This window comes from Protopterus annectens, chromosome 3.part0 (assembly GCF_019279795.1).
Source record: "Protopterus annectens isolate FY-2018-M chromosome 3.part0, PAN1.0, whole genome shotgun sequence".
Taxonomy (NCBI): Eukaryota; Metazoa; Chordata; order Ceratodontiformes; family Protopteridae; genus Protopterus; species Protopterus annectens.
The window spans coordinates 1104245922-1104263703 of NC_056731.1; the positions used below are offsets into that span (position 1 = coordinate 1104245922).

The 17782-nt window shown below is 38.7% G+C and overlaps 1 protein-coding gene across 4 annotated transcripts in view; it reads left to right on the top strand.

The window, feature by feature from the left end:
- The window catches only part of RIPK1 (receptor interacting serine/threonine kinase 1), a 1251693-nt gene that overhangs the window by 1015672 nt on the left and 218239 nt on the right, over positions 1-17782 (top strand). For all 4 annotated transcript variants that reach the window (XM_044065340.1, XM_044065337.1, XM_044065339.1 and 1 more), the window contains one exon: positions 8704-8823. In XM_044065340.1, coding sequence (XP_043921275.1) covers positions 8704-8823 — 120 coding nt within the window. The remainder of the gene's footprint in view (positions 1-8703; positions 8824-17782) is intronic.

Below are 17782 nucleotides of genomic sequence, written 5' to 3' on the forward strand. Positions count from 1 at the left end.
CAGTTGTGTACACTTACCATAAATGTAGATGTTTGAGTGTATTCACTGTTGCAGTCCTAGTTACCCTCCCTCCAGCCCCCTATTTTTCTCTGGCTATACCTCTACTTTCTTTTACTATGCTTAAAAGTCCTTTTGGTGTATTTGCTTTTGGGATTGGAGGTATATTTATTGTGTTTTTAATTTTATTTGCTCCCCATTTGGGGGGCACCTGACATCTGGGGCAAGAAAAACGGATGTAATGGCGTCGGCTGCATGTTTTATACCCCTGACGGCCTGACGTCATGGAAGAAGGGACAGCAACTGACGCAGGACCCAAGACTTTGTTAATGAGGCCAACTGAGGGCAACCTGCCAGCAGATTACCCAAATGTAATGACTGCAACAGTGAATACACTCGAACATCTACATTTATGGTAAGTGTACACAACTCTACTTTCCTCAGTCTTATAACTTTTTATACACTCATCCCAGATCAGAACCAGCAGCTAATGCCTTAGTGATCCCAGCTGATTAATACCAATCCCCCTCCGACAAAAATGGGAAAGCTTTTGATAGATTTGAAGGAAAAAGTATATTCTTCTGCAACACTTATTTTTAGAGTTCTCGGCTGTGAAGCTCATATGTTAAAGTTTATATTTGCCTCTTTTGAGAACATGAGGAATAGTTTGGCATGTTAGTAATCTAATTGCTTCAGTGTTTCAAGAAGCTGTCCACTGTCTGAAATGTGCATGTCATGCTATGCCACTTCTAGGGCTGCTGCCTCTGGAACTATCATGATGAAATTTGATTGATTGCATACTCAAAACCTTCCAGAAGATGTTAAATCTGAAATATTGAATTATCCATTGGATAGGGAGTTAGTTTTTTGAAAACTTCACTGCAGAGGTCCTTCAAATGTGATGAAAGAGGTAATATAATCCAGGGAATCTGTCAAGATGGTTCAGCCTTCCTTCTGTAAGTTTGCCAAGAGGTTTAATACCACCTCTACTCCATTTTTTCAAACATAAATAAATAAAATAAGTGATCACCTGCTGCAAACAAATGTTTAAAAAGCAGTGTCAGAAAGGTTCCCAAAAAGAAAGCAGGACCCCCCCCCCCCCTCAAGCAAAGACAGTCTAATAAGTATGAGTATATATCCCTAGGAAAATTTTGCCCTGGCAAAAGTGGGTCTAATAAATCTGAATGACTGTTTTCAAGACTACCCTCCCCCTTCCCACTCTGGTAAATACTTAAATGTTCCCGAAAGTCTGAACCTCCGTTTCTCTCTTTGAGAACAGATAGATTCTGCCAGCAGTGAGAGTCACTGCCTCTTTTTCATGGGATTCCCCTTTCAACTTCCAGACCAAACTCTTCTTTTCCCTCCTGTCATTCAGCATATGCTCTCTGAGGGGGGTGATACAAACTCTCCTACCTCCTCAGTTAGGAGAAGAGTTCTATTCAAGAATGTTTCTGGTGCCAAAGAAAGAAGTTTCTTGGAGACCAGATCTGGGTCTTTTTTTCTGAACCAATTTGCGGTAGTGCTCAAGTTCAAAATGTTATCCCTTCATAACTTGTTACTGCTTATTCCCCATTTGAGTTTTTTAATGACTTTAGATGTAAAAGATGTGTATCATCAGATTCATGTAGATCCAGATTTTAGGCATTTCTTAAGGTCTTCTGGATCACATTATCAGTTTTCTGCATTACCCTTTGGTCTAGCAACTTCTCAGAGGGTATTCAGAAAGTGTCCATCTCCTGCAATAGTCTACTATTGAGATGACTTGGTTATCTTCGCAGAGTTTTTATTTTTTTTTGTCAAAGTGTCAGGAGACTCACTTGGGGGAGGGATCTACACAGAATGGGGTTCCAGGAGAACATGCAAAAATTGTTTAACTCCCTCTCACAGAATTGTTTTCCTTGAGTGTTTCTTAGATACCTCAGTTCAAAGAGCTTTTCTACCACCAGAAAAAAAAAAAAAAAACAGATCTGTATCTGGATCTATTCCTGAGTTTTTCTTCATAGACTTCTGTCTCAGCCAGGAAATTTCTCAGGATCCCGTGACTTCTGTAATTCTCAGGATCCCTCTTGCAAGACTCCCCATGAGAAAAATGCAATGGTACTTGAAGTCTGTGTGGTCCCAGCATCAACATCCCCTGACATTCCAGATTCCAGTTTTGGGGTTTGTGACGAGGGATTTTTTGAAGGAGAGACCACTTTTTATCAGAATCCAGATCTCCCATTCTCCCTTCCAGTCCCAAGACAGTCTGTAACAACAGCTGCCTTTGAGCGCAGTATGTATGGGGTTAAAAGTTCAAGATCTTTGGCACAGAAAAGACAGACCAAAATATACAAACATAAAAGAAATGTTGGCACTTAAAAATGCTCTAAGCTCTCTCTCTCGCTCTGCTACTTATGTTATGTAGTCCCTAGGGCATCTACAGGTGTTTACAGGCAATACCACAGTGATGTGGTACATAAATGGGGAAAACAGATCTTAGCCTCTGTGCAAACTAGCCATGCTAGCCTGGGATATAGTTTTTCAGCATAGTCTCATTCTACAGTCATCTTGCATATCAGCAGAGCAAAACTGTATGGCATACAAGCTGAGCAGAACCAGGACAGACCCTGAAGAATGGAAACTGAATTGGGTTTTCCAGGAATTGATCCAGCTGTTGGGAACACCTCAAATAGATGTTTTAAGTTCATGGAGTCATATGTAGTTACTAGGCGTGCAGTCCAGGGCACCACTAAGGAGCTAACCCAAATTCCCAGCTGCCCCCTACTATGTAAACTTGAACACTGCCTGATTAAGTGAGTTGCTCAAGGTTTCATAGTAGGCAAATGAGGGCTGTGGAAACTTGCCTCCATTACAGCAATGAGTTGGCAAAATGTGTTCTTGGACTCAATGCAGGAAGACCTAGAAGACAGATGCTTTTTCTTTTCCTTGGACAGGAATGTTCTTGTTAAATGCCACCCTTTCCCCTAATATTCAGGGTTATTCTGAAAATTCAGAAGGACTTTCCAAAGATCCATGTGGTGACTTTGTTCTGGCCCAGGCAGCAATTGTTCTCCCTTTTTTTGGATACATCCAGGGGAAATTACCACAAGCTTACTCACAGACTGGACCTGCTCACATAAGACAAGAGGTGTTTGATACATACTGATCCCAAACAACTGCAACTAACTGTCTAGGTGATAGAATCTTAGTCATTTTAGGCACCCTTTTTCTAAGGATGTGAGACAACTATTAAAGAAGGTGCTACTAGAAAAACATATATTACTAAATAGAAAAAAAAATTCTAGTTGGTGCCAAGAAAGACACCAGTACTCATTCAGTGCTACTGTTTCTGTGGTTCACCATTTTTTGCAAATTATTGTCCTCTTACACTTCCATTGGGGTTAATTTGTTGACCATCTCATCATGTCTGCCTGTGCATCCCTTTCTTTCAATGCAATCTCATGTGAAAATGTTTTTAAAATGGGTGTTGCATACCAAGCCACCTAAAAAAAACGTGTTTCTTACTCCGTGGGATCTTAATTTTGTATCAGAAAAACTAATTCTTGCTTGTATTTGAACCAGCTTATCAGTTGGTCGACTTGAGGTTCCTAATATGGAAAACTGTTACTCATTGCACTGACCTGTTCAGGAAGAGATGAGTTGCAAGCTTTTATGGTCTGTCCCTATCTCGTTCTCCACAAATGTAGAGTTTCCTTGAGAACTAATCCTTCATGTATGCCTAAAGTGGTATACACGTTTACTCTGAGCCAGACTATCCATTTCCCTGTCTTCTTTCCCAGAACCTAAAACTGAGGGAGAAACGATACTCCGTAGATTGGATGTCCACAGAACAACTGGGGTACTATCTTCAGAGAACAGAATCTGTCAAGAACTCTGACCATTTCCTCATTTTTTGAGAAGGTAAGGAAAAAGGATAAGTTGTGTCAAAACAGACTGTAAGTGGTTGGCTAATTATGTTACCTTTTGTTAAACTAATCACAAGGCATTTCCAGGCAGGGTCAAAGTTCATTCTACTAAGGTCTTGTGGCTTTTTGGAAAGGGTTGAATTCTAGAAATATTGTAGAGTTTGTAACCTGGTCCTCTGTGCCTACTTTTACAGAGTACTACAGAGTACTATAAACTGTATTCTTTTTTTCTAGGCCTAGGACATGCTCTGCTAGGACTTTTCTACCGGGGCTCCTCCATCTAGTCAGTTTAAGCTATGGTAATTTACCCGTATAGCTAAAGCTACTGCATCATTGATCCATGCGATGAATATAGTGTAGTTATGTAAGTAAACTTACCATAAGACTACATATTTGAATAATCACTGCTACAGTAACCTCTCCCTCCACCTCCCTTATTTTGGTATGTTTTTGTTGCCAGGAAGAGGAACCTTTTTTATTTTACTGACATTGTGTTTGTCATGACTTTAGCCTCCCTCTTTCAGTTGGTATGAAAGCTCTGAAGGTCTTGGCACCCAAACCTTTTTAGTCTGCTCAGCTCAAGCTGACTAATGGTTTGAGCACATGAAAGGTGCCCTAAAACTCTGGAAGCTGGTCAGCTATTATATCCTTAGCAGGATAAAAAACTAATGTCTTTCAGCTTTTCCCAGTTAGGGGTCGCCACAGTGGAACTCCAGTCCGCTAATGATTGGTAGTGGATTTTTACAGTGCCGAGGTGCCAGCCCAACCTTCAAAGAAGGCACACCCATTCACGCATGCACCTAGCTGCATGTCTTCAATGTCACTCGACCGCGGGGAGGACATGCAGACTCCACACAGAAGACGCTTCAGCCAGGAATGGAACTGGAAAACCTCTTGCTGTGAGGCAACAAAGCTAACCGCTGCACTACTGCGGCCTATATATCCTTAGCAGGGTATAACCTGTAAAACTAAGGCCATTGCATTAGTGATCATTCAAGAATCTACTGTTATGATACGTTAACTTACACAAGTGAACTTTGATAATGCATTGTTTTATGGTGGTATAGTAGCATAAATGATAGTGAGTCATTCAACTTTTGTCATGGTAGTTGTCTTTAGAACCTGTAGCAAACTATGTTGGAGGTTTAGGTGTTTTTTTTGTTTTGTTTTTTTGCATTACTTCAAGGCCACTACAACAGGGTTGTCTCCTTTTTCATGAAGTTCATTGACATTGTAGTCACTTATATTAAGCACGGGGTGCAGGGCACAGCTCCATAATGTAATTTTCAGTGAAAGTAGTCATTTTCATTGATTTATTTTGTCATTTTATTTTAGGTAAGTTACAATTTTGGCTGTTTTGGTAATTTACCATTCATTTGCTTGGATTTTCTTTGTTTTGATACTTTTAGCTGCATGAATTGTGTGAGGTAGTCACTATAACAGAAGATGCATGCTTTAGCTTTTCCTTCAGAGTCTAGATCACTTCTCCCATCCATTTTTAACTTGATTTTACCCTGGTGCAATTTTTTACTGCTGTGTTTTGAGTGGTTACTAAAAACCTTTTTAAAGCTATTTTCAGTGTGCTGTTGATCTCCATAGCATTGTGGTGAGAAATGTCCTAGTGCACAGATAAAGGGGAGTTTTGATAAGTGCATTTTTTTACAGCCATATTATGCCTAGATACATTACTAAGGCAGTGTAGCTTGATTTATCTGTTAGTAGAGATAGAGGCTTAATGGTTTGATGAATTAATAAAATGCTCCATGATTATGGTCTCAGATTGTCTGACTTACTCTTGCAAGGAGCTTGCAGCTAACTGTATGTGATTGTTGTCTGATGTACACCACCATGACGGTGATTTTCTGAATGAACAAGTTCTCAATTTGCCACTCATGGATAAAGACATTTATAAGATCATATATTGTCTTAGTGGATCATGGTGGAGTCGATTTCTAGTGTTCTTTCCTAATATTAAGTTGCTTTTCTGAGAAGTTTGTCTACATGATCTGAGAGAAGCACTGACATTGGAGACTGAATAATACAGTCCTCAGTGATAGAAGCTAACTCGTTATCACCCCGGGCTTAACCTTGTATTTTTTTTAAATATTGCTATAATTATTGCCACATGGAGGTAAACTGTATATATGAAAACGGTTTACTATTAAAACGTCGAAATGAAAAATTATTTATGTTCTACACATGGAAAAAAAAACAAACTCAAAATGTAGAACACGGCACAATGTTGAATCAGCTGAACAAATTCAGCAGATTCTACGTTGTTGCCGAACAGATTACATGATGTGTGTATAGGAGCTCAGGTATAGGAAATCCTATACCTAACATCACATTTTTGCAGGTGGGAAGCCCCCTGCGCCCCCCCTGTGGTGGGCTCTGCCACCCACACCCACTGCTAACTATATATTCCAACTTCGAGATCGCACTACAGTGAGGGAAGGGATGAATTTCCCAAACCACACTGGATCCGTGATCTCTGTACAGTACTTCGAGTGTATATTAATGAATGCACTGTGCATTCGCTGATATAAACTTTCGAACACGGCGATGTTCAGTAAGATGGAAATCCGAACATTCATGTTTCAAGTTTCTGTCTGTGAAAATTCTCTGTTCCATCTTTTGATAGTAAACCATGAAAACATATAAAGACAAGGATATATCCGTCTTAAAAGAACCAAGGTATTAGGAGCAAATACTTAGAGAGGAAAGGGTAATAGAGTGGGAAGAGGCCAAGAATTTGTTTGGACTGCAGGCTAGAGATTGCCTTCCCTTGTCAGGGATTGATGTTAGAGTATAGGCAAAGAGAAAGAAATGGGGGGATCCTATGTGAAAGATGAGCACTGGTAGAGTTTTTAGTAGAACCTAGAACAGAAGCTGCTGTTAAAGGAATAATTAGTAGTGCATATAAAATATTGCACTATAACTATGAGTCAATCAGAGGAGGTTAGAAAGGCTTAGGAAGAGAGACTGGATAAGCAGTTCACAAAGAAACAATGGGAGGATATATTTATGTCTCCCAAATATGCAACAAAGTCTAGAAGATTTAGAATCTTTGCTTGGAAGTGTTTACATAGGTATTTTTATACCCCAAGTAGACTCCAAAGAAATTTTCCTCAGGTAAACAGCAAATGTTGGTGGTGTGATGAAGAAGAAAGAGGTAACTGGGAACATATTTTCTGGGAGTGTAATGAGTTGTCAGAGTTTAAAGATTCCCTACAGATTACTCTTGTCAGCGATACTGGGTGAGCAAATCGGTATAACTAAGGAAATTATTTTTTGAGCTATTATACAAAATTAGAATTGCTAGACATAGTAAGGCCTTGTTGAGGCTAATTATGGTGGCTGCCAAAAAAAAGCAATTACTAGAAAATGGAAATGAAAATCAAAGCCAACTGTCCTACAAGTAATGACTATAGTAAGATAGATAAAACAGCTGGAATTGGAATCTTTAGAAAAGGGTAGGAACAATTTACACCGAAAAAATTAGAATCATGGGAATAATACATGCAGATGAGGAATAAGGTTTAAAAGAAGGCAGGATTTGAATGAGCTTTGTAATGTTTGATTGGCAATGACTGGATAGATTATAAGTGATGTATAATATTTGCAACTAAAATTATATCAATGTGGTTTGTGATGTATAATGTTTGCAATTAAAATTATGTCAATATGGTTTGTTTTCATTTATGTAAATGTATATTTACCTATGTCATATGTAATAATGTAATAAAGATGTTTTCACTCTTCTACTGTTAGGGGAGTACCTTCTTCTTCTTCTTCTTTCGGCTTTTCCCCATTAGGGGTTGCCACAGCGGATCACCGTCCGCTCATGATTGGCAGTGGAGTTTTATGGTGACGAGTTGCCAGCCCTGTGCCCAACCTTCCACAGAAGGCACACGCACACACTCACGCCTAGGGCCAATTTAGTGTGTCCAATCCAGTACAGTACATAGCTGTATTTTATTGAGTACTGAAATGCAAGTATTTCTCCTTCAACAGTTATCAAAATGTGAAGGCTATGAATGCAGTTTTATCAGAAGGCTTTTTTTTTTCACAGATATTGATTTGTTTTTCTTTGCATTGTAATTTAGAAGCATTGTTGTTAATTTTCTTTGGGGGGGGTGTTGTTCGTCTTTCTTAAATTCAGTGATGTTTTATCTACTTTTAGTTTCTGTTCTAATTTGTCTTCCTTTCTTCATTAGATTTCTAATCGAAAACTGCCACATTTTTAAGTAACAATTTTATATATAATGACATTATTGAAACTACAACTGAATTCTGTTGTTTAGTACTTAATACTTTACCAAGATGTCCACTGAGGTGTGTAGTCAGCGATGCTTATTTTAGTATTCATATATGATATTTAATGAATCAGCATAGCAGTGTAGAAGAGAAAAAAAAGAAACATTCGCTAAAACAAGAATATAACTATAAAAAGCAAAAAAGAATAGTTGTTTATTCTTAAAACAAAATATTGTAAATGGAGTACTACTTGACAAATATGCCTTGCTGCTATGAACTCTCTATCTTGGTTCTAAAGATGCAAAAAATGTAGATACAGTGTATAGCTAAATCACAGCTTACCTTGCATTGGTGCTATGTACAAATGGCACATAACACAGAAATAGCCAGATCTTTTAATGAGAAAATAATAATTTTTACCAGCAAGTCCTTTTTGTTTTGATTTGTTGAAAGTATATAAAGTCCTTCGAGTTTTCCACTTACATATTTAGAAATGTGAATGCCACTAGTAGCCATTTTTATTTCTTTTTGTCTCCTGCTGTAGGTAATTTGTTCATTCCAGAAACTACAGGAAATGTTTCTTACCAGCCTGCACGTTCCACTGCTGTTCCACTGTTAAATGGAGTGCCTCTCAGTCTCGGAACTCATCCCAGCCCTGCTCAAGGTAAATTTGACTAGCCTTGCACTGTACACCACTTTTGTTGGTCCTAAATGTTGTATTTGCAATTCATATTTCTACTTGAAAGTCTTTTTTTTTTTGCTCTGTTTTTCAGATAAATTGTTTGCAATTGTTTTGATGTGCATTTTCCTTAGAAGGCATGTTGAGATACAGATGTTGGGCTTTGCTTGAAGCTGACTTGCACAGTATGGCCTTAATTTAAGAGGCAATAGAAAAGTCACTTTAGTAATTCAGATGCATGTTACACTTTAAACAGTCCTGTTCACAAAGGTAAGCAGAACTCACATATTTAGCAACAAGAGGCTTCATTTGTAGAGCAGAAATCACAAGTATGAATTTTTACTTCACAAACGCTGCAGTAGCGCCTCATAATTTTTAAGTAAAAAATCTTGATTTTTAACAGACATGCTCTTTTTTTATGCTTCTGAATAATAAGTACACAGAAAGTGTATAATTTACGTGTACTTATGTGCCCATCTTATTTTCATAGCTACGAGTAGAATGCTTTCATCTTCTTTCTACCAGGTTAGATCAGTAAGACTTAATTTGTTTTCCTGTGGTGCAGTTTCAGACATGAATCATGATGGTTGCATGATTTCACAGTGCTATTGGAAGGAGTATTTTTTTTTTCTTATGTAGCAATCACTAATGCATGTTATTTTATTTTCATTTTCTTAACCAGAATAGAATGCTGATCCAAATGGAATATTTTCAGGTTTAGCACCCAAAATAAGGATTTATATTGTTGAATCTAGGGTTTCAAAGATGAGCAAAAAAGAATTTCACTTAATATTTAGTATACAGCAGTAAGCTGTAGAACTAAAGGTATACGCATGATCATAGGTAAGCACTAGGCTAGCTGCCATTGAGGGCCATTTTAAACATTGCCAATTTCCCTTTTGGTGCTCAAATCATCCTGTCCCATTTGGCGTTATCCTGGTCTTGCCCAAGCTTCCAAGATAGCTGTGGTCATCATTAGCAGCTTAATTTCAGCTCTCCCAGTGTGAAAACAGAAACTCAGAAAAAAAGAGCCAGTGAATTTGTCTTTTTGGGTAAATGTCAGTAACTGGCTAGTAAGTGCACTGCCTGGATCCAGCAAAAACAAATTCAGAGAACCTGAAAGGAAATCAGTCACACAAGTTGAAGTGAAAACATTGGCTGGGAAGAATCCTGCAGCTGTTCAACAAAAAGCAGTTCAAGTTCCAGCTTTGTTGCAAGACATGACCTCCAGTAATCTAGTGGAAAAAATAAGTCAAATATGCTCATAGCTCATTAAAATAAATGAAACACTGAAGAAATATGTAAAATCAAATAACAAAAGGCTGGAAATGGAAGAAGCTTTAAACAGATAAACAGATGGGCTGATAGAACTGTTAAAATCAGAGGATGAAATGAAGAAAAGGCTGGTGGAGTATGAGACTGCTCAAAAAGATATTTAAAAAAGTGTTAGAGTTAGAGGACAGAGCATGTAGGGAAAACCTGAGATTCTTCTGTACCAGATAAACTGGAAGGAACAGACCGTATTAATTTTATGAAAGCATAAATAAGCAACTGAGTTAGTATTCCACAGCAGGAGTTGTTAATTGAAAGTGCACATCGGGTGTATGCTTCAAATCTAGGGCCATGAGAAAGTGGCCCTGTATTTTAATAGTAAAGATGCAATCCTACCAGCAGAAAGAGTTGATTCTGATAAAACTGTGGCAGAAGGACAAAGTACTAAAAGATGGAGACAGTAGAGTATTTGTAGAAAATGATTATTTACTGTACACCAGGCAGAAGAGGAGTAAATTAATTCCAGTAATCAAGGAAAGTCAAGAAGCAGGGACAAAATTCATATTGATATACCCAGCTATTTTCAGAATTTTTTTTTTCCTGGAGGGTCAAAATAATTTTTGATGTAGAACATGCTAAGGAGGAAATGCAAAAGTTTGACCAACAAAAAGTGAGCTATCAAACAGAAGGTGATTCTGCTTTTTATTCTTCTGATGATAAAGCCCATAGAGGGACTATGCCAGTGAAACTGTTTCCAGTGTTTCAAAGGAAAATCCTCAAGAGGCAAAAAAAAGTTGACTAGAAGAACCAGGAGCATGTTGGAAATGAACCGGAGACAGGATATGGGAGATGGAGATCAACAGGAAGAAAACTAGCAACTCAGAAATTGATGAATAAACGTGGAATTACAAAGCAACAGTTACAACAGTTACAATTGTGAAATATGACGGAACAAGAAAACCTAGAAGTATTGGACTTTTTTGTCGTTGTTAAACTTATAGGGGACTCCAAAGCATATGCCCTACTTCATGTCATTAATGTTTGGAAGAACATTAAGGAGAGGGGAAGAAGAAGGAAGGTGTTAACTATAAGTAAACCAAAATGTTCTAACAGTATTTTTGTAATACATGACATGTGTTGCATGCAGTAAAGTAAAGCTTTTTCAGTTATTTTTCTTGTGTAATAGGGATACTGAAGTAAACAGACTCCTCTATTTTTTTCTTTCTTCAGTTTTAAGAAGTGTAGGCACTAAGGCAACTGCGTATCTGGTTCTCATGTTCCTATGGAGACTGTCTGATAAGGTCACAATAAAAACTGAATATTTCTGTCTTTCATTGGCTAGGGGTTAATGTTTTCTGAAAGCATTCAAGTTGTCTACATCTGGGAGAAGAGTAAAGATAAGACAAAAACAGCACTTAGTTTAAGTAGAAGGACAGGCTATACTATGCATCTTAGCATGGGTAGCCTTCATTATAGGTTAATTTAAGCTTGTGATTGTGGCTGTCAATCTAGAACAATTGTTCATATTAAAGTTAAACTTCATTGTTTGAAGATGTACGTAGTTTTGTGTATTAGCATTAAGTGAATAGGTTGTGTGTGTGTTTCTGTTTGCGGGTTTTCATTAAAACAAAAAATCTTGCAAGATGTGACATAGGTTCAGATGGATATGACAAGAAACAACTGTAAAAAATATCAACCAGCCAAACATTAGTTTATGAATGTAACACAAAAGCTGTAACTAGCCACTTTAAAAAACACTGTTATATACAACAGGTGGAAATAACTTCTTGTCATAATGACAGCATCATCATCAACCCCCATTTTCTACATGAAGTCTGGGTATCATGTTAACTATCACTATCTTTCTCAATTCAGTGCCACATTCCTGCCTTCAACACTTATGCCTGACTGTTGCAGATCTTCTCTCACACAGTCCATCCACCTCTTGCCTGGATGTCCACATTTCCTCTTCCCTTCTTCCTGTCTTCACCAGATTGTCTTCTGCTTTTCTGTACATGTCTTAGCCAATATAATCTGTTCTGTTTGATGCAATTGGAGCTACTTTGGCTTCTGCTCTTATGTCCTTATTTATTCATCTGTCCCACAGTGTACATCCTACCACTCTTCTCAGGCACTTCATTTCCATCACCTCTGTCTTCCCCATCTGCTCTGCCTTTATTGCCCAGGTTTCTGTACCCTACAGTAGTACTGGTCTCACCACTGTCTTGTGCACCTTACTTTTTAGCTTCTTCGGCATTCTTCTGTTATTCACTACACCTGAGCCTCTATGCCAGTTGGATGCAGCCCCTCTGATTCTAACTTTGACCTCTTCATTCAGACTTCCCTTTTTCTCAACCACCCCTCACAGATACCTGTTCCGGTGTCTTCCTTTCTATCTCAGTTCTCAGCTTCTTCGGATTTCCCCAATTTCTTGCCATTACCATTGTCTTATTTGTGCATAGTTTCGTCCCTTGTGCCTTGAGTTTTACTTTTCATTTCCCTATCCTTTGCTAAAGTTCTTGCTCAGAGCATAATGACAGCACTTTCCATATTATCTTTAAATGTGAATTGTCTCACAGATATATACAAAAAAGAAAGTGTACTGAAGTATATTAAAAATGCAGAGTGCAAATAGCTATACTACAGGAGACAGATTTGGAAGAACTGAGCATGTGAATTTGGTAACGATAGTATTTCAGGATGGTTATTCAGCAGAATATCTAAGACAAAGGAAAAAGGAAGTACTTAATTGTGAGAGTCGCTCCAATAGTGATAGAGGAGGAAATAAAATAGTAATGGTACATTTGTAAGTACTAAGGGGGTATGGGCAAGGGAGGAGGATTACTCTAGCCTCTATTTATATTCAACCTAAAACTGCTACAGTGGAGCTTATGAAAATTCTGGGAGAAATAATCAGCTTTCAGCAGGGAATATTACTTATAGTTGTAGACTGCAATTTGATTTGCATTAGTGAGAGTGTCTCTGGGGGGGCCTAGAAAGGAAAATACAACAAAAGAGGGTAGATTTTTGATGGAGTTTATGAAGTTATTTGGTATGTAAGATGTGAATTCAGTAGTAGAAGTTGAGAGAGAATTTACATATTATTCCCCAATGTATAAAATCTGGGCGAGGCTAGACAAAAATTATATTTCACAGGAACATGTGCATTTAATTGAAAGTTTTGATATGCATCCAATAATTATTTCAGATCATGCACCAATAATGATTAAATTAAAAATGCAGGGTAATGAAATAAAACTTAAGACACTGGTGATTTGCCACCTGTCTGTTAAAAAGAGAGGAATTTAAGGACTGAGTACTGGATATTATTCAGGAGTTATTAGGGAAGACTGAAATTTTCTTCAGAAAATCTAGGTAGGGATTGGGACAAAATTGAAGTGGAGTTTAAAAGTAGGGGTGAAATAAAAGAAAAAAATGATATGGTTAAGTGACAAGAACTATTCAGAGGAACTGACAGTTTAAAGTTTGGAGAATGGGGGAATCTTACAGAACAAGAAGAGGCACAATTGCAGAGTGCTAAAGAGAAGATAAGGGCCTACCTCGATAATATGCATCATTCTGATGCTAAGCAACTTTTTTGATAGCAACTCCAAAGGACAAAACATTTAGCACAATGGCAGGCAACACAAAGTAGAAAGGGCCGTTGCCAAGCTTAGGGAACCTGTAACAAGGAAAATAACTGGAGATCCTGTAGAGGTATTAAAAATATTTCAGAAATTTAAAAAAGAATCTGTATAAAGCAGAAAAATGTGAAAATCAAGAAAAAGAACAAAAGGAACCGTTTGTAGAATAATTAAATATGCCATGGTTAGAGGTAGAGGAGGTTATATTACTAACTGTTAGGATAGGAGGAAAGGAGATAAAAATGGTGATGTATAGCCAGTGTACAGGAAATTGTCCAGAAATAGGTGGTATTCCTGTGGAGGTTTGGAAGCTAGGAGGGAAGAAAGTGATAAAGATCTGCTAGGTTTTAACAGTACTTTAAAAGGAGGAAAAGCACCAACATCCGGGAAGAAAATGGTAGTGGCTTTAATACCTAAAAATGGTAACAACCTATCAGATCCAGCTTCATATAGGCACATTTCAGTTCTAAACCGTGATTGTGAAGTGTTTATGGCTGTAATGGCTAAAAGAATGACAAAGGTGATGCCAAAAATTGCTAGATATGGATCAGTGTGTAGGAAGTGGGATAAAGTTAAGGTGGAGTTTAAAATAAGGTGGAAATAAAAGAAAGGGAGCTAATGTTAAGAAGTATCAAGAATTATTTAGAGGGACTGACAAATGTGAAAGTATTGCAGAATAGGGGGGAATCCCAGAACAAGAAGAGGATCAACTCCAAAATGCTAGGCAGAAAATAAGGGATTACCTCGATAGTATGCACGAGCTTAGAAAGATTGCTGTTGAGCAACTGTTTTTTGATAATAATACTAGAGCACAAAAACTTTTAGCACAACAACTCAAGTCAACAGGAAGTAGAAAAGTCTGTTGCCAGGCTTACAGAGGCTGTAACAAAGAAGATAACAAAAGATACTGTAGAGGTATTAGAAATATTTTGGAAATTCTACGAGTCTCTTATAATGTAGAGAAATATGAAAATCAAGAAAAGATACAAATGGAAATGTTTATGGAAGAATTAAATATGCCAAGGTTAGAGGTAGATGAGGCTCGGTTGCTAACAGGATAGGAGGAGATGAGATAAAAAAGTGTGATGTATAACCAATCTACAGGAAAGTCCCCAGGAATGGATGGCATTCCTGTGGAAGTTTGGAAGCTAGGAGTTAAAAAACTGAAAGATCTGGAAGGTTTTATTTAACAATATCTTAAGAGGAAGAGAAGTACCACCATCCTAGAAGAAAGCAGTGGTAGCTGTAATACCTAAAGAGGGTTAGGATCCATCAGATCCAGCTTCTCATAGGCCTATTTCAGTACTAAACCATGATAATAAGGCGTTCATGTCTATAATGACTAAAAGAATGGCAAAAGTTATGCCAAGATTGATAGATATGGATCAGTGTGGTGTTTTGGAGGGGAGGCAAACATTTGACAACACTAATAGAACACTGAGGATCCAGAGGGAAGCAGAATGTAAGAAAATACCATTGTTGTTGGTGAGTCTTGATGCAGCAAAAGCATTTGACAGAGTAAGCTTGGACTTTATGAGCAGGGCAATGGAAGCATTTGCATTTCCTGAAAAAATATAAGGTTGATTAGGAGAATATATGAGGGATCGGAGGAGAAAATTAAAGTGGGGGGGGGGTCCTCTCTGATAAGTTCTGTTTGAGCAGAGAAAAGTACAGTTTTGTACCTACCATAAATGTAGATGTTCGAAGATCCACATTGCTGCAGTCCTTACACTTGGGTAGTCCGCTGTCCTCGGTCGGCCCGAATATCAAAGTATAAGGCTGACGTCGGTCAAGGCGCATTTGACTGACATCAGGACGTCAGGGTACAAATGCGCATGGCCGACGTCATATCCTCAGTCTTTTCTTGCCCCAGATGTCAGAAGACCCTAAAAATAAAGGTCAAAACCAAAAGACAGCAAACAACCAACCAACCACCCTTGCACTAACTATATGTACAATATATACAATATACACAAAATGTACAACCCAACCCACACAACCACCTCTAACTGCAGAGGGGAAGGAGGGAGGGTAAATTGGACTGCAGCAATGTGGATCTTCGAACATCTACATTTATGGTAGGTACAAAACTGTACTATGTTCTTCATCTCACATTGCTGCAGTCCTTACACTTGGGTAGAATCCCAAAGCAGAGGTAAGGGAGGATGGCTAACTACAAGGAAGCAGGAGCTGCCAACATGCCCTGCAAAACAGCAGTGGCAAAACCAGCCCTGGATTTAGAGTAACGTGGCAGGTGATAATGCCTAGAGAAAGTATGCACTGAACTCCAAGTAGCTGCCTCCAAAATATCCTTGGTTGCCACTCCCTCAAAAGCTGTTGAAGTGGCAGTAGCCCTAGTGGAATGAGGCCTAATCCCAGCTGGAACCTCCTTGCCATGATGGGAATAACAGAAAGCAATGCAAAACCCAATCCACTTAGAAATAGTTTGTTTTGACACAGGCTTGCCCTGAGAACTCAAAGCAAAAGAAACAAACAACTGCTGAGACTGCCTGAACCCTTTAGTTCTGTCCAAATAATAACGCAACTGCCTGTGTACATCTAAAGTGTGCAAAATCTTTTCCCCTTTATTTTGGGGATTTGCATAAAAAGTAGGCAAATGAATAGTTTGGTTTAAAGCCACACTAGAAACCACCTTAGGCATAAAGGAAGGATTAGTACGTAATGATACCCTATCCTTATGGAAAATCAAGAAAGGCTCAACCGCCATAAGGGCCTGCAATTCAGAAACCCTTCTTGCAGAGGTAATTGCCAACAAAAAAGCAGTCTTCCATGATAAATATTTCAACTCAGAAGTAGCTGCAGGCTCAAAAGGTTGTAGAGTGAGTTTCTCCAACACAAAATTGAGATCCCAAGCAGGAGTAGGAGCTCTTCGTGGGGGTCTTATATTCTTTGCCCCTCTAAGAAATTGCTTGAACAAAGGATGAGAAAACAATGGTGGGACACAATCATAGTGAGCCGAAATTGCTGCAGCATGAACCTTAATAGAAGAGAAAGACAAACCTTTGTCCAGTAACTCAGTAAGATATTGAAGAGCCACACTCAAATTAGGCTCAGAAACATCAAAATCTTTTGCTGCACTCCAAAATAAAAATCTCTTCCATTTATCTGCGTACACTTTCCTTGTACTAGGCCTTCTAGCTTCCAAAATCACATTCAAAACTTGTGGAAGTTGAGACCCTCTATGGTTCAAAACAGAATATGCCAGGCTGTTAGGTGAAGAGCGTGAAGTTTGACATTCAGCAAATGGCTGTCCTCCTGTGACAACAGGTGTGGAATCGAAGGCAAAGGCCATGGAGGCTTCCGTACCAGACTTCTCAGTAATGGGTACCAGTGCTGTCGAGGCCAATCTGGAGCTATTAAAATCATCCTTGGCTTGTCCTGTCTGACCTTTAGAAGTACCTTTGGGAGGAGAGGCAGAGGAGGAAAGGCATACACATGAAGATTGCTCCAATTGAAAGAAAGAGCATCCACTTTCCAAGCTGTGGGATGAAACCTTTTTGTGCAAAACTTTGGCAGCTGATGGTTTAGTGGAGAAGCGAACAGATCTATGTCTGGAGTTCCCCATGACACTGTCAATTTCTGAAATACATGAGGATCCAATTTCCACTCGTGGGGATCCATAATTGCCTGCTCAACACATCTGCTAAGGAGTTCTGTGCTCCTGGCAGAAACCTTGCCTGAAGATTGAGCTGTAAACTGAGAGCAGTCTCCCACAAAATCATTGCTTGCCTGCATAGAGGATAAGAATCGTTCCCCTTGCTTGTTGATGTACCACATGACAGTTGTGTTGTCTGTTAGAATCAACACCTGCCCTGGAAGAAGTAAATCCTTGAAAGCTATTAATGCAAACTGGACTGCTAACATCTCCTTCAGGTTGATATGTAGATGTTGTAGTCTGGCAGGCCACTTGTCTTGTATCCACTTTCCATTTAGATGAGCTCCCAAGCTTTGTCTGAGGCATCTGTCGTTAAAATCTGACTCGCCTCTGGCCGGGTCACAGAGAGTCC